Raw genomic sequence first — 17,377 nt, forward strand, 5'->3', positions numbered from 1 at the left:
CCTCTGCCCGGCCCGCCCCGTCTGGGGAAGTGAGGAGCCCTCCTGCCCCCCGGGCCCCCGCCGCCCCGTCTGTGGAAGTGTGGGAGCGCCCTGCCCGGCCGCCCCGTTCGGAGTGAGGACGCCTCTGCCCGGCCCCCATCGTTTGGGAAGTGAGGAGGCAGCCTCTGCCCGGCCCCCCATCCTGGGAAGTGAGGAGGCCTCTGCCCGGCCCCACGTCTGGAAGTGAGGGCGCCCTCTGCCCGGCCCCCCCATCGTCGGAGAAGTGAGGAGCGCCTCGGCCCCGGGCCGCCCCGTCTGGGAGTGAGAGTGGGGACGTCCAGGAGGAGCGCCTCTGCCCGGCCGCCCCGTCCTGGGGGAAGTGAGGAGCGCCTCGGGCCCGGGGAGAGGCGCCCGTCGGGTCTGGGAAGTGAGGAGCGCCTCTGCCGCCGCCCCGTCTGGGAGGGACGCCTCCCCCCCCGTCCAGGAATGAGGAGGCTTGGGCGCCTCTGCCCCCGGCCCCCACCGTCTGGGGAAGTGAGGAGCGCCTCTGCCCGCCGCCCCTGGGAGTGAGGACGCCTGCCCACCCGTCTGGGAAGTGAGGAGCGCCTCTGCCCGGCCCGCCCCCGTCTGGGAAGTGAGGAGCGCCTCTGCCCGGCCCCCCGTCTGGGAAGTGAGGAGCGCCTCTGCCCGCCCCCCCTGGGGGCCCCCCGCCCCTCCTGGGAAGAAAGTGAGGAGCGCCTCTGCCCGGCCACCCATCGTCTGGGAAGGTGGAGGCATGCGCGCCTCTGGACCCGGCCGCCCCGTCTGGGAAGTGGGAGCGCCTCTGCCGGCCCCCCATGTCCTGGGTAAGTGAGGAGGTCCCTCTGCCCGCCCACCCATCTGGGGTGAGGAGCGCCTCTGCCCGGCCGCCCCACCCGTCTGGTGAGTGGAGCGCCTTGCCCGGCCCCCTCTGGAATGAAAGGTCGCTCTGCCCGGGCCACCCCGTCGGGAAGTGAGGAGGCCTTGCCCGGCCCCCCGGTCCGGGAGGGTGAGGGCGCCCTGCCCGGCACCCATCGTCTGGAAGGGAGGAGCGCCTCTGCCCGCCACCTCGCTGAGAGGAGCGCTCTGCCGGCCACCCATCATCTGGGAAACTTTAGGAAGCACCTCTGCCCGAGCCCGCCTCGTCCGGAAGAAGTGAGGAGCGCCTCTGCCCGACCAGGGCCACCCGTCTGGGAAGTGAGGAGCGGCCTCTCCGGCCCGGCCCCGTCTGGGAAGTGGAGGAGTCGCCTCTTGCCTCGGCCGCCCCGTCTGGAAGTGAGGAGGGCCTCGCCCGGCCCCCGTCTGGAAGTGAGGCGCCTCTGCCGGCCGCCCGTCTGGGAAGTGAGGAGCGCCTCTGCCCGGCCTACCCATCGTCTGGGAAGAAGTGAGGAGCGCCTCTGCCCGGCCGCCCCGTCGGGAAGTGAGGAGCGCCTCTGCCGGCCACCATCGTCTGGGAAGTGAGGAGCGCCTCTGCCCGGCCGCCCCTCACTGGAAGTGAGGAGCGCCTCTGCCCGGCCACCCACCGTCTGGGAAGTGAGGAGCGCCTCTGCCCGGCCCCGCCCCGTCTGGGAAGTGAGGAGCGCCTCTGCCCGGCCCCCCGTCTGGGAAGTGAGGAGCGCCTCTGCCCGGGCCACCCATCGTCTGGGAAGTGAGGAGCGCCTCTGCCCGGCCACCCCGTCTGGGAAGTGAGGAGCGCCTCTGCCGGGCCACCCATCGTCTGGGAAGTGAGGGAGCGGCCGTCTGCCCCGGCCACCCATCGTCTGGGAAGTGAGGAGCGCCTCTGCACGGCCCCAGCTTGCCCCTCAGGGAAGTGAGGAAGCACCTCTCCCGGCCCCCCGTCTGGGAATGTTTGGGGGGGGGGGGGGGGGGGGGAGCGCCCCCCGCCTCTCAAAGGGGGGCGGGCCGCCCCGTCTGGGAAGTGGGAGCGGCCTCTGCCCGGCCACCCGTTGTAAACCCCCCCCCCCCCCCCCCCCCCCCCCCCCCCCCCCCCCCCCCCCTGGAGGTGAGGAGCGCCTCTGCCCGGCCGGATCGTCTGGGAGGTGAGAGCGCCCTCTGCCGGCCCACCCATCGTCTGGGAAGTTAGGAGCACCTCTGCCCGGCCTCCCTCGTCGGTTAAGTGAGGAGCGCCTCTGGCCCGCCACCCATCGTTGGGAAGGAGCCCCCCCCCCCCCCTGAGGAGGCGAAGCGCCTGGCCGCCCCGTCTGGGAAGTGAGGAGCGCCTCTGCCCGGCCACCACCGTCTGGGAAGTGGGGAGCGCCTCTCCCCGGCCACCCATTGATCTGGGAAGTGGAGCGGATCGCCTCTGCCCGGCCACCCCCGTCTGGGGAAGTGGAGATGCCGCGCTCTGGCCCGCCACCGCCACCGTCTGGGAGTGAGGAGCGCTCTGCCCGCCAGCCACCGTCTGGGAGTGAGGAGCCGCCTCTTGGCCACCACCGGGGGGGGGGGGGCCGGCCACCGCGTCTGGGAAGGAGGAGCGCCTCTGCCCGGCCCCCCGTCTGGGAAGTGAGGAGCACCTCTGCCCGGCCCCTCGTCGAGAAGAAGTGAGAGCGGCCTCTGCCCGCCGCCCCGTTCTGGGAAGTGAGGAGCCGCCTCTGCCCGGCCACCCCGTCTGGGAAGGGAGGAGCGCCTCTGCCCGGCCCGCCCCGTCTGGGAAGTGAGAGGCCTCTGCCCGGCCGGCCCCGTCTGGGAAGTGAGGAGCGCCTCTGCCCGGGGGGGAAGGCCCCCCCCCCACCCGCGGAAGATGGGACCCCTTCCGGCTCCTGTTTGGGATGAGGAGCCCGTCCCGCCCCACGGGAGCCACGCCGGAATCGTCTGGAAAGTGAGAGCGCCTCTGCCCGGCCACCCCATCTGGGAAGTGAGGAGCGCCCTCTGCCCGGCCCCCCGTCTGGGAGGGGGGTTCTCCCCCCATGGGAAGTGAGGACGCCTCTGCCCGAACCCCGTTGGGATAACCCCGCCCGGCCGACCGGAGGTCTGGGAAAGGTGAGGAGCGCCTCTGCCCGGCCACCCCATCTCTGGGAAGTGAGGAGCGCCTCTGCCCCGGACCCACGTCTGGGAAGTGAGGACGCCTCCCGGCCACCCTTCATCTGGGAAGTGGAGGAGCGCCCCTGCCCGGCCACCATCGTCTGGGAAGTGAGGAGCACCTCGGCCCAGTCTGCCCCATAGGGAAGTGAGGAGCACCTCTGCCGCCTCCGTCGGGAAGTGAGGAGCGCCTCTGCCCGGCCCCCATCTGTGGGAAGTGAGGAGCGCCTCTGCCCGGCCCCCCGTCTGGAAAGTGAAGGAGCGCCTCTGCCCGGCCGCCCCCCGTCTGGGAAGTGAGGAAGCGCCTCTGCCCGGCTACCCATCGTTGGGAAGAAGTGAGGAGCGCCTCTGCCCGGCCGCCCCGTCAGGGAAGTGAGGAGCGCCTCTGCCTGGCCACCCATTCGTCTGGGGAAGTGAGGAGCACCTCTGCCCGGCCGCCCCTATCTGGGAAGTGAGGAGCGGGCCCTCTTGCCCGGCCGCCCCGTCTGGGGAAGTGAGCGAGCGCCTCGCCCGGGGGGGGCCGCCCCGTCTGGGAGTGAGGAGCGCCTTGGCCCGGCCAGCCCATCGTCTGGGAAGTTGAGGAGCGCCTCTGCCCCGGCCACCACCGTCTGGGAAGTGAGGAGCGCCTCTGCCCGGCCACCCATCGTCTGGGAAGTGAGGAGCCCTCTCGCCTCGGGGTAAGCCCCCGCCCCCACGTCTGGGAAGTGGGAGCGCCTCTGCCCGGCCACCCACGTCTGGGAAGTGAGGAGCGCCTCTGCCCCGGGGAGGACCCCGCCCCCGTCTGGAAGTGAGGAGCGCCTCTGCCGCCACCCATCGTCTGGGAAGTGAGGAGCGCCTCTGCCCGGCCACCCCGCGTCTGGGAAGTGAGGAGCGCCTCTGCCCGGCCCCCCGTCTGGGAAGTGAGGAGCCTCTGCCCGCCCCCCGTCTGGGAAGTAGGAGCGCCTCGGCGCCGGGGGGGGCCCTCGTCCCGTCTGGGAAGTGAGGAGCGCCTCTGCCCGGCCCACCCACCGTCTGGGAGTGAGGAGCGCCTTCTGCCCGCCCCGCCCATTCCGGTCTGGGAAGTGAGGAGCGCCTCTGCCCGGCCACCCATCGTCTGGGGAAGTGTTGAGGAGCACCTCTGCCCGGCCGCCCCGTCTGGGAAGTGAGGAGCGCCTCTGCCCGGCCCCCATCGGGGAAGTGAGGAGCGCCTCTGCCCGGTCCACCCCGGTCTGGGAAGTGAGAGCGCCTCGGGGATAGGGGGGAGCCCCTGCCCGCCCCCGTCTGGGGGGGCGCGCCTCTCCCGCCCCCTCTGGGAGGTGAGGAGCGCCTCTGCCCGGCCACCCTGTCTGGGAAGTGAGGGATCGCCCCCCCGCGCCACCCCCGTCTGGGAAGTGGGAGCGCCTCTGCCGGCCACCCACCGAAGTGAGGAGCCTCTGCCCGGGGGGTTGGGAGGGCCGCTCTGCCCGGCCACCACTCTGGAATGAGGAGGCCTCTGCCCGGCACCCACGTCGGGAAGTGAGGAGCGACCTTCTGGCCGCCTGCCGCCACAGGGGAAGTGAGGGAGCCCTCTGCCCGGCTCCCCGTCTGGGAAGTGAGGAGCGCCTCTGCCCGCCACCCATCGTCTTGGAAGTGAGGAGCGCCTTTCTGCCCCGGTACCCATGTCTGGGAAGAAGGAAGCGCCTCGCCCGCGCCCCATCAGGGAAGTGAGGAGCGCCTCCATCTTGCCCGCCAGCCCACCATCTGGGAAGTGAAGGAGCGCCTCTGCCCGGCCCGCCCCGTCTGGGAAGTGAGAGCGCCTCTGCCCGGCCGCCCCGTTGGGAAGTGAGGAGCGCTCTGCCCGGCCCCCATCTGGGAAGTGAGGAGCGCCTCTGCCCGGCCACCCATCATCTGGGAAGTTGAGGAGCGCCTCTGCCCGGCCACCGTCTGGGAAGTGAGGATCGCCTCTGCCCGGGCCCCCCGTCTGGTAAGTGAGGAGCGCCTTCTGCCCGCCACCCCATCGTCTGGGAAGTGAGGAGCGCCTCTGCCCGCCCACCCGTCTGGGAAGGTGAGGAGCGCCTCTGGCCCGGCCCACCCATGTCTGGGAAGTGCGAGGTCTTTGCCTCTGCCGGGCCACCATCTCTGGAAGTGAGGAGTCGGCCTCTGGCCCGGGCCCACCCACGTCTGGGAGTGAGGAGCGCCTCTGCCCCGGCCACCCATCGTCTGGGGAAGGTTGAGGGAAAGCGGCCTCTGCCCGGCCCCCCGTCTGGGAAGTGAGGAGCGCCTCTGCCCAGGCCACCCAACGTACTGGGAAGTGAGGAGCGCCTCTGCCCGGCCCCCCCGTCTGGGAAGTGAGGAGCGCCTCTGCCCGGCCGCCCCGTCTGGGGAAGTGAGGAGCCCTCTCCGGCACCCATCTTGGGAGAGTGAGGAGCGCCTCTGCCCGCCGCCCCGTCAGGGAAGTGAGGAGCGCCTCTGCCTGGCCACCCATCGTCTGGGAATAGAAGGTAGAGGAGCGCCTCTGCCCGGCCGCCCCGTCTGGGAAGTGAGGGAGCGGCCTCTCGTGCCAATGGACCGACCCACGTCTGGGAAGTGAGGAGCGCCTCCTGGCCACGGCCGCCCCCATCTGGGAAGTTAGGAGCGCCTCTGTCCCAGCGCCGCCACCCGTCTGGGAAGTGAGGAGCGCCTTCTGCCGGCCACCCACGTCTGGGAAGTGAGTGACGCCCTCTATGCCCGCCGGCCCCATCGTCTGGGACAAAGTGAAGGATGCGCCTCTGCCCGGCCCACCCAATCGCTCTGGGGAAGTGAGCGAGCGCCTCTGCCGGCCACCCACGTCTGGGAAGTGAGGAGCGCCTCTGCCCGCCCCCCGTCTGGGGAAGTGAGGAGCGCCTCTGCCCAGGCCTCTCCCGTCTGGGAAGTGAGGAGCGCCTCTGCCCCGGCCGCCCCGTCTGGGAAGTGAGGAGCGCCTCTGCCGGCCACCGCATCGTCTGGGAAGTGAGGAGCGCCTCTGCCGGCCCCCGTCTGGAAGGTGAGGAGCGCCTCTGCCCGGCCACCCATACGTCTGGGAAGGTGAGGAGCGCCTCTGGCCCGGCCCGCCCATCTCTGGGAAGTGAGGAGCGCCTCTGACCGGCCGCCCCGTCTGGGAAGTGAGGAGCGCCTCTGCCCGGCCACCCACCGTCTGGGAAGTGAGGGAGCGCCTCTGCCCGGCCACCCCGTCTGGGAAGTGAGGAGCGCCTCTGCCCGGCCACCCATCGTCTGGGAAGTGAGGAGCGCCTCTGCCCGGGCCACCCACGTCTGGGAAAGTGAGGAGCGCCTCTGCCGGCCCCCCGTCTGGGAAGTGAGGAGCGCCTCTGCCCGGCCACCCGTCTGGGAAGTGAGGAGCGCCTCTGCCCGGCCCCCCGTCTGGGAAGTGAGGAGCGCCTCTGCCGGCCACCCCGTCTGGAAGTGAGGAGCGCCTCTGCCCGGCCGCCCCCGTCTGGGAAGTTGAGGAGCGCCTCTGCCGGCCGCCCCGTCTGGGAAGTGAGGAGCGCCTCTGCCCGGCCACCCATCGTCTGGGAAGTGAGGAGCGCCTCTGCCCGGCCGCCCCGTCTGGGAAGGAGGAGCGCCTCTGCCCGCCCCCCGTCTGGGAAGTGAGGAGCGCCTCTGCCCGGCCCCCCGTCTGGGAAGTGAGGAGCGCCTCTGCCCGGCCACCCACCGTCTGGGAAGTGGGAGCGCCTCTGCCCCGCCACCGTCTGGGAAGTGAGGAGCGCCTCTGCCCGGCCGCCCCGTCTGGGAAGTGAGGAGGCCTCTGCCCGGCCACCCATCGTCTGGGAAGTGAGGAGCGCCTCTGCCCGGCCCCCTCGTCTGGGAAGTGAGGAGCGCCTCTGCCCGGCCACCCACCGTCTGGGAAGTGAGGAGCGCCTCTGCCCGGCCACCCGACTCGGTCTGGGAAGTGAGGAGCGCCTCTGCCCGGCCACACCCATATTCTGGGGAAGTGAGGAGCGCCTCGGCCCGGCGCCCCATCGCGAAGTGAGAGCGCCTCTGTCCGGCCCCCCTCTGGGAAGTTAGGAGCACCTCTGCCGGCCACCCACCGTCTGGGAAGGGAGCGCCTCTGCCCGCCACCCTCGTCTGGGAAGTGAGGAGCGCCTCCTGCCCGGCCACCCATCGCTGGGAAGTGGAGCAGCGCCTCTGCCCGCCACCCCATCGTCTGGGAGTGAGGAGCGCCTCGGCCCGGCCGCCCCCGTCTGGGAAGTGGGAGCCCCACCTCTGCTGCCCGGCCCCCCCCATCTGGGAAGTGAGGAGCGCCTCTGCCCGGCCACCCACCGTCTGGGAAGTGAGGAGCGCCTCTGCCCGGACCACCCACCGTCTGGGAAGTGAGGAGCGCCTCTGCCCGGGCCACCCATCGTCTGGGAAGTGACGAGCGCCTCTGCCCGGCCGCCGCGTCTGGGAAGTGAGGAGCGCCTCTGCCCGGCCACCCATCGTCTGGGAAGTGAGGAGCACCTGTGCCCGGCCACCCATCGTCTGGGAAGTGAGGAGCGCCTCTGCCCGGCCGCCCCATCTGGGAAGTGAGGAGCGCCTCTGCCCGGCCACCCATCGTCTGGGAAGTGAGGAGCGCCTCTGCCCTGGCCACCCCTTCTGGGAAGTGAGGAGCGCCTCTGCCCGGCCGCCCCGTCTGGGAAGTGTGGAGCGCCTCTGCCCGGCCACCCATTGTCTGGGAAGTGAGGTTCGCCTCTGCCCGGCCACCCCGTCTGGGAAGTGAGGAGCGCCTCTGCCCGGCCACCCACCGTCTGGGAGGTGAGGAGCGCCTCTGCCCGGCCGCCTCGTCCGAAAAGAAGTGAGGAGCGCCTCTGCCCGACCACCCACCGTCTGGTAAGTGAGGAGCGCCTCTGCCCGGCCACCGATCGTCTGGGAAGTGAGGAGCGCCTCTGCCCAGCCACCCATCATCTGGGAAGAAGTGAGGAGCACCTCTGCCCGGCCACCCATCGTCTGGGAAGAAGTGAGAAGCGCCTCCGCCCGGCCGCCCCATCAGAGAAGTGAGGAGCGCCTCGGCCCGGCCACCCATCATCTGGGAAGTGAGTAGCGCCTCGGCCCGGCCGCCCTGTCTGGGAAGTGAGGAGCCCCTCTGCCCAGCCGCCCTGTCTGGGAAGTGAGGAGCACCTCTGCCTGGCCACCCATCGTCTGGGAAATGAGGAGCGCCTCTGCCCGGCCACCCAACGTCTGGGAAGAAGTGAGGATCGTCTCTGCCTGGCTGCCGCGTCTGGGAAGTGAGGAGCGCCTCTGCCCGGCCGCCCCGTGGCTGGGAAGAAGTGAGGAGCGCCTCTGCCCAGCCGCTCCGTCTGTGAGGTCTACCACGGAGGCCAGAAGCAATGTGGGGGCTGGACGTGGTGGCTTACGCCTGTGGTCCCGGCACTCTGGGGGGTGAGGCGGGTTGATCACTTCATGCTAGGAGTTCGAGACCAGTCTGGCCAACTTGGCGAAACATGAAAAATACTACAGACAAACCAACCAACCAACTCAGTGACAACAAAAAAGGTCTACCCTGGAGTCATACTCTAATTTTTTCTATTTTCCTCCCTTTCTGATCCTTTATCCCACTTTCTTTTTCTTCCTCTTCCTTTTCCCTCTTCTTTGTCAAATAGAGGATTGAGTTATTATCACTGATCCATATAAAGTCCCTCTCTCATTTATTTTAACTCCCACCCCCATTTCTATTCCCCGACTTCCCATGTGTAACCTTCCTAATATGTTTGATACGCATCTTTTTGTCTGTATGTATTTTTAGAAAATGTTTATTGTTTTTGTGTGCAAAAAAAATTAATAAAAAAAAAGGAAAAAAAAAACTTGAAGAGCTGTTTGCTCCTTCAAATTTACAGACACCAATGCAAAACTATATTGTGCCAATGTCAATGCTTCTATTTTAACATAGCACTGGAATTATGTGGCAAAAAAAATCTAAAAAATTTAAAAAGCCATTGAAATTTAAGACAGTCAAGTAAAAAGTTGCTGTTTGTAGATCACATAATCTTATATAGAGAAAATCATTAACATTTAAACCTGTGTAAACTAATAGTAAATCAGCACAATATGAAATTAACATACAAGTTATGGTTCCATACACTTAAAATAAGCTACATGATATAAAAGAGGAAAAAAAATCTTATTTGTAATACCATTAAAATAATACATTTCTCCATCCTGGCTAACATGGTGAAACCCCATCTCTACTAAAAATACAAAAAATTAGCCGTGGATGGTGGTTCGTGCCTTGTAGTCCCAGCTACTCAGGAGGCTGAGGCAGGAGAATGCTGTGAACTCGGGAGGCGGAGCTTGCAGTGAGCCGAGATTGTGCCACTGATCTCCAGCCTGAGCAACAGAGTAAGGCTCCACCTCAGAAAAATAATAATAATATTAATAATACATTTCTGGGCTAAGCACAGTAGCTCACACCTGTAATCCCAGCACTTTGGGAGGCCAAGGCGGGCGGATCACGAGGTCAAGAGATCAAGACCATCCTGGCTGTGGAGAAACCCCATCTCTACTAAAAATACAAAACTAGCTGGACGTGGTGGTGCATGCCTATAGTCCCAGCTACTCGGGAGGCTGAGGCAGGAGAATTGCTCGAACCCAGGAGGCAGAAGTTGCTGTGAGCCGAGCTCGCGCCACTGCACTCTAGCCTGGCGACAGAGCAAGACTCCGTCTCAAAAAAACAAAAAGAAAAGTAGTTTAACAGAGTTTCTCAAAATTATGCAGTTATTTGTGTGTCCTCAAAAGCAATGGAAAAGTAGTCAGATTGTGCAGTCTCTTACTGCCACGAAAAGGACTTCGGCTCTCACTATAAACTTGAAGAAGATCACCTTAGAAAATTTAAAAGCATTAGACAGAAGATGCCCCTATGTGAGAGCAAAATAAAAGTTTCAGGCTTCCCAGAAACTATTAATTTTGGAAACAGCTTCCCAAATTACATTTTAAAGACTGAGGCCAGGCGCAGTGGCTCACGCCTGTAATCCCAGCACTTCTGGAAGGCTGAGGCAGGCACATCACCTGAAGTCGAGAGTTCGAGACTAGCCTGACCAACATGGAGACACCCCGTCTCTACTAAAAATACAAAATTAGCCAGACATGGTGGTGGGTGCCTGTAATCCCAGCTACTCGGGAGGCTGAAGCAGGAGAATCGCTTGAACCTGGGAGGCAGAGGTTGCAGTAAGCCGAGATCATACCCTTGCACTCCAGCCTGGACAAGGTCAAATCTCTGTCTCAAAAAAAAAGACTGGCCTTCTCTTTGACTTTTGGACCTCTCATTTGTGTTGTCTGTTGTATTAACTGTCACCTACCTGCGGTTTTGTCTACCATCTCATGTCTCTTCATATTCCAGGGCTCTTTTCCTTGCTCCAGCCAGGTGATCAGGTCTGGCTTAGAGACAGCAATGCCTGTTTCATTAAAAATAAATAACATAAATCTTGCTCATATTCTCCAATTACCAACATAGTAATACGCTCAGTAAAGAGGATGTAATAGATTAATCTAGTAAATGAATCCCCAAATACTAATTTATGACAAATATCTAAATATTTTAAATTTGTAGATTTTTTTTTTTTTTAAGACAGAGCCTCACTCTGTCACCCAGGCTGGAGTGCAATGGCACGATCTCAGCTCACTGCAACCTCCGCCTCCCGGGTTCAAGCGATTCTCCTGCCTCAGCCTCCTGAGTAGTTGGATTACAGGCGCCCACCACCACGCCTGGCTAATTTTTTTATTTTTAGTAGAGACAGGGTTTCACCATGTTGACCAGGCTGCTCTCGAACTCCTGACCTCAGGTAATCCACCCACCTCAGCCTCCCAAAGTGCTGGGATTACAGGCATGAGCCACCACGCCCGGCCTACATTTGTAGATCTTTAATTTTATTCAATACTGCCCAGTACTACTAAATGAAAAATTGGTGGTAGCAACAATATTTTATGCCAATAAATTTCTGGAATTACCACTAATTTAGAGTGAAGGATATAGATCAGCTCAGGAATGTGGAGAATACAGGTCAAAATGAAACATCTTGAAGAAGTTCTTTTCTACACTGACAAATCTCTGTTTTCTTGAAAACTGGGATCTGAAACTCATTTATGCAAAGCATAAATTACCAAAAAACATTTTAAAAAGAGGAGAAATGAAACTTTTAGAGTATTGTGTATTGAAGTTATCCTCACCAAGGAAGACCAGGTTTCTGTAGTTCTCTAACATCACATCTCTATATAAATTCCGCTGCGCAGTGTCCAGGCATTGCCATTCTTCTAGAGAGAATTCTATTTTCACATCCCTAAATGTCAGTGGTCCCTGAAAAACACACACACACACAAACACACATATGTTTACTAAGTGGCCATGGGCAGAATTTTTTATTTGACTTAAGGTGAAATGAAAGAGTAAAGAGAACAAGTTCTGACTTACAGGAGTGACTGAAATGATCCAATAAAATAATTTTCAATACAGAAATATTTTCCAATGTATTCTCTAACTCTGAGAAAAGAGAATGACTTAAGATCCATAACACCAGTGTATATGATACTCTTCTGGATGATAAAGTATAAAATTAAGGGCATGAACACAAACGTACATTTTTGAGTGTATATGTTTCAGATGGAAAAGACATGGAGTTAGAAGGGACCTCTCAAATTTTAATGTGTATGATAAACTGAAGATCTTGTTATGCACATATTTTTTCAGAACATCTGGAATAAAGTCTGAGTTTCTTAATTTCTAAGAAGATCACCAATAATGCCAATGATTTTTGCCCAAGATTATTTTGTCAAGCATCCAGTAAGTGGGAGGAGTATGGGTTTTCCCAGTTTTTCTGACCCATAAACAAAGATGAGAGCCTTCGTTTTCCAAAGACAGATATATGCAAAGAAAACCTAATAAAGAAGGGCAGCTGCCAGATTAACTGTAATGGTTTATGCACATTAGCTGCATAAAGATACTTAATAACTGGCTGGGCCCAGTGGCTCATACCTATAATCCCAGCAGTTTGGGAGGCTGAGGTGGACGGATCACCCGAAGTCAGGAGTTCAGAGACCAGCCTGGCTAACATGGTGAAACCCCGTTTCTACTAAAAATACAAAAAATTAGCCGGGCATGGTGGCACGCGCCTGTAATCCCAGCTACTCAGGAGGCTGAGGCAGGAGAATTGCTTGAACCCGGGAGGCAGAGGCTGCAGTGAGCCGAGAATGTGCCATTGCACTCTAACCTGGGGAACACGAGTGAAACTCCGTCTCAAAAAAAAAAAAGAAGAAAGAAAACAGATACTTAATAATCAAGAGAAAAATTACTAACTCTATAGTGAAAATATCTGTCAGAGAGCTCTTTAACCAAGTGGATCATTAATATCAACTGAACTAGGACAAATTTTTATAATGTGCTGATGAACAGAAGGACAGACACAGCATCACTGCTGGGATATTACTTCCCCAAAAAGTAAATTATAGCCTGAATTTAACCATAAAGAAACATCCATTTTATGCAAAGTTTGAGATACAGATATCTCCCATGTCCTGTAATTTTTAATAGTAATTTTAAATAGCCTTTCTTTAGCACCCTAGACAACATATATCTCCGAATAATTTTCTTCAGAACTTTCTGGGTAGTAAATGCTATCCTGTTTCAAAAAGCATTTTCTTAATCCTGTTCTGCATAGAGCTAATGGAGAAGACAGATGAAACCTCAATATTACATGTTCTCCTTGACTAAAGACCCCAGCTTTTCCCCAATAGGAATCTTGAGTATATTCATCCTCCCATATTCAATAGTCACAAAGGGAACACTTTTAAGATCATAAATTCATGGTGAGAATTCTACATGGCATATAAGAAGCCATGATGTAGAGAAGGCTCCAGTATATAGGAAGAAATATTTGCCCAGGTGCGGTGGCTCATGCCTGTAATCCCAGCACTTTTGGGAGGCCAAGACAGGCGGATCACAAGGTCAGGAGTTCGAGACCAGCCTGGCCAACACGGTGAAACCCCGTCTCTACTAAAAATACAAAAATTAGCCAGGCATGGTGGCACGCACCTGTAATCCCAGCTAGTTAGGAGGCTGAGGCAGGAGAATTGCTTGAACCCAGGAGGCAGAGGTTGCAGTGAGCCAAGATCACGCTGCTGCACTCCAGCCTGGGTGACAGAGTGAGATTCCGTCTCAAAAATAAATTTAAAAAATTTTTTTCAGACACTTGACTATAATGAAAAATTTTTTACAGTAGTTAAAACAAACTCATTAGGGAGGAAAAGCACAAGTAGAGAAGGTTTGTAAGTACTAAACACATGGCATTCCAGGAGGCACAGTGGACACAGCTCTTGATCTGAGACACTTTTAGCAGAAAAATAGCTATTTTTTTCCTCTTTCTCTTCCTGCTCTGGGATTCTTTCTCAGATGAGATTCTCTGGAGAAATTACACCCGAATCTTAAGAATATGCCTTTAAAGGTGTCGGCACCACCTGTTTACCTGCTACCACCACACCCACAGGCAGAAGGTCCAAGACCTGCAGAAAAAGTACACCCATTTCTGTCCTTTATAACAGAAGAGAGGAAAAATAAGCTGCTCTATGGAGATAATAAGTTTCTCCTTTCCTGTCCTCAGGTGCCCTCTCCTACCACAGACACCAACAATTTTTGCCAAAGTAATGGAAATATGGGCCACTCTGCCCTGTCCCTACCAAACCCAAAGAAAACAGGCCTTGTGACCACCCTTTAGTGCGAAGATAGAACTTAACACTCATGAATGTATCTTGAATCCCTCATACTTGATTCTGGTCTCACCTTAGAGTCACATGAGGCCCTTAAAGTAATATGGATGCTTCCAGAACAATAGAACAGAACCTGTGGGGAGGGCACAAATAGAGATTTCTGCAAACTGACTATGTAATCTTAATTAGAAGCCTGAGCTGATAAACGCTTAGCTAATTATTATCTCTCAAGCACTGATAAGCTTATAAATCACTTGGTGATTTTGGCCCCACTCTATGTAATGTGATTCTGCAGGTTTGAAAATGGTCCATGAATGGGTATTTTAAACAAGTCCTCTATAGATGCTGATGTTGCTCCCCCTGCGCTCATTATTAGCACTAGAGAAAGCAGGCACATCACAGAATCCCTTACACTCAGCACTCTTGTCACAATACAAATACTTCTGGTACAAATAAAGACAACCAATCTTCATCCTAGAGTATATTCTTTGTTGGCTCTTTAAAGTTTACAGAGGAAACAGAGGCCAGCAATGTCCAAATAAGTCTGCATTTGGAAAACAACATTTACACATGCACTAATGCAATGTTTATTAAACAGGTACTATGTCCTCAAGAGTATGTTACAGAGCACTGCTAGGAATAAAACATTACGTTATTTAATCCTCATAACACCCTGGGAGTTGGTTTTGTTTAATAATTGCCAGAATTTAGATAAAGGGCCCAGCATTTTTATTTCTTTTTTTTTGAAAAATGTACAGAATAAAAGTTACATATAGACAGATGAGAGGAATAAAGAAAAGAGTTTAACGTAGTTTGGAGAAATTTTTACTGTGTTTATATTTACTTGTTTGTGGCTTGTGGAGCAACTACTGGGTCTTCAGGAATAGAATAAGTTGCTAAATGGCATGTTTCTGCATGCACTGCTTTTAATACAAAATTAAGAAATTAAGGCCCTAAAATATTACTTTATTTTTCTCATTTATCTGCTTTTAGATTTCAGGAAATTCTGAGCAACAGCTCTAGAAAAGCAGCCGAATTCATCACCCAAAACACTTCTCTTTCAATCAGTTCTGTGAGGCTAGACTCTAAGGTGAAGCCAGACCTCAATAAGGCCTCCAAAAAGGGTGAATCCGAACAGAATTGGGGCAGGGAGAGGACACTACATAGAATTCTGCTCTCTATGCCACTGGGGTATTTCCTGTTCTGTTTTTCCTAAGCTTACGTAAGAGAAATTTAAATCCCACAGTTTGTGTAATTTTAATCTTTTTTAGCCACTGCCCTGTCAATTTTATAACATATACTAATAAGCAATTTAAACAAATCTCTTAGGGTTTTCTAGGATAACTGTATTAGAAGATAAATATGTACTCTTAACAAGGTAAAAGAAACAGAAATAATAATAACAACTCTTCTGTCCATAAACATCCATTCAAATGATGACCTCAGAAGTCACAACAATATAAAGAAGCGGCCCAAATGAAGCCCCCATTTTTTGGCGCGACTCATTTCTCTTACACTGAGACAAAAGCAGAATGAACCACTCTTGTCGGCCTAACACAGTTTTACTCTGGACATCCTCAAATGTTTCAAAGATGCCTAGGTGATTGTGAGAGGGTTCTCAGTGATCCTGGGCTGATGGCCCAATGGTAAGCCAGGCAGTAGAGACTTAGGCTGATTCTAAATAGAAAACAGAACCAGGCCGGGCGTGGTGGCTCACGCTTGTAATCCCAGCACTTTGGGAGGCCGAGGCGGGCGGATCACGAGGTCAGGAGATCCAGACCACAGTGAAACCCCGTCTCTACTAAAAATACAAAAAAATTAGCCGGGCGTGGTGGCGGGCGCCTGTAGTCCCAGCTACTTGGAGAGGCTGAGGCAGGAGAATGGCGTGAACCCGGGAGGGGGAGCTTGCAGTGAGCCGAGATTGCGCCACTGCACTCCAGCCTGGGTGACAGAGCGAGACTCCGTCTCAAAAAAAAAATAAAAAAAGGAAAACAGAACGGCCCTGGTGGAGCTCCAGAACCTGGATCACCTGTCCTGATCAGGCAGTCTTTGGGTAAGAGGAAGGACAAGAATACTCTACTCCAGTATCACATTTTTTACAGGTAGGTATAGTTGTAGTCATGACTCTGGATACTTTGTGGCCTTGATCTCTCACTCCTAAGATGCTTTGTTTACATTTACAGATTCTGCCATCAGATTCTATTTATACCTGGCACCTCTCACATAACAGTAACAGGTCACTGAACAAGATCTGAAAAGCTCAAATAGCCACACTCTCAAAGGAGGCAGCTTTAAGATGTCTATATTGACATCTCACAATGCAGAGAATGCCTCCTCTTGGTTTTCTGTACATTTTCAGTCCAAAGTCTGCTCCTGTCTTGTAACTCCCAGGCAGAGGCCAGACCTTATGTGCAGATTCTAGGTGGGGTCAACCTGGCTCTGCATTCTTGGGTGTTACAGCAAGAAAAGTACAACCAAAGGAGAGATCCCCTCATAAAGGCTGCTCTGGCACATTCTCAAAATGTCCTTAATTTCCTCCTTAATAGGAAAAAGCTGCGGAACCACGAATATAAGTAGATAGTTCATTTGGGCCAAGCTTGAAGATTGTAAACTGGGAGCAAAGATTCAAGTTGCCTGGAATCTAGAAGCATTTACAAGTGGATTTTTAAAGGCAAAAAGAGATAGACAGTGGGCTGATACAAAATTGTCAGGAACTCTTATTTATTTACTAAAAATAACCTTGATTACTGATTCACATACATTGCTAAGCGGTATAGGCTGTGGCTTATAGTGTTCAGTGTAGCATTATTAGTTTAATTTATAGCTACTCGTGGCAACAGCAAGCAGTTTCAAGAGATAAATACATCGCTCAAAGGAGAGAGAAAGACATAATTGTGGTCTCGTTTTAATGTCTCTTTGAGCCTTATAACTAAAAGGATTTGCATTTCTCAGATAAAAGGTTTACTGCAAGACCCAGATTCAGAATGTGGAGCCGCTAGTTTAGGTCCTGGATGGGTAGAATAGCAGTAAGTGTTACCTGCATATTTGTGGGCATTTTAAAAAGAGGAGGAAGGGGAAAGTGGAGATTCTCATGCCTACATGTCTACTCAATGCATGCATGTTACTCTAACGGGCCCCACAGTCTCAATCAGTTTCAGGTCTAAAGATACAAGAGTCATTGAAAGAGGTAAAATGGTTAATTGCTGTTCTGTGAAGTATTTAGAAATTGCGTCTAGCCTCTCTAGATGTGATTATACAGGACTAGATACCAAATAGGCAGAGGCACGATTCTGCCTGCATATTCAGGGGACAGCATGCATTTTGCAGCACAATCGTGAGTTGACTGGAAGCCTGAGACGAAAAGGCCCATCTAGATTAAAGCTTGGTTGGCACCTTATATGTTTATATCATGTGTTGTAAGTTTAAACAGTGTTTGGAAAATATAATTAAAAGAAAAGTTTTCTCCAGCCCCAGAGTAACTCCACAATGATAAAACAGAAAGAAGGCCGGGTGCGGTGGCTCACGCTTGTAATCCCAGCACTTTGGTAGGCCGAGGCGGGCGGATCACGAGGTCAGGAGATCGAGACCACGTTGAAACCCAGTCTCTACTAAAAATACAAAAAATTAGCCGGGCGTGGTGGCGGGCGCCTGTAGTCCCAGCTACTCGGAGAGGCTGAGGCAGGAGAATGGCGTGAACCTGGGA

The 17,377-nt window shown here is 55.8% G+C and overlaps 1 protein-coding gene across 2 annotated transcripts in view; it reads right to left on the reverse strand.

Moving 5' to 3' along the window:
- LOC100606622 (zinc finger protein 92) overlaps positions 1 to 17,377 on the reverse strand; it is a 40,303-nt gene that overhangs the window by 14,372 nt on the left and 8,554 nt on the right. Inside the window, exons 2-3 of one of the 2 annotated variants that reach the window (XM_003279269.3) lie at positions 11,146 to 11,272; positions 10,278 to 10,373 (exon numbers count right to left, since the gene is read on the reverse strand). The exons of the other annotated variant lie outside the window; for it this stretch is intronic. Coding sequence (XP_003279317.1) covers positions 10,278 to 10,373; positions 11,146 to 11,272 — 223 coding nt within the window. The remainder of the gene's footprint in view (positions 1 to 10,277; positions 10,374 to 11,145; positions 11,273 to 17,377) is intronic. 2 annotated transcript variants of the gene reach the window in all.

This window comes from Nomascus leucogenys, chromosome 17, assembly GCF_006542625.1.
Source record: "Nomascus leucogenys isolate Asia chromosome 17, Asia_NLE_v1, whole genome shotgun sequence".
Taxonomy (NCBI): Eukaryota; Metazoa; Chordata; class Mammalia; order Primates; family Hylobatidae; genus Nomascus; species Nomascus leucogenys.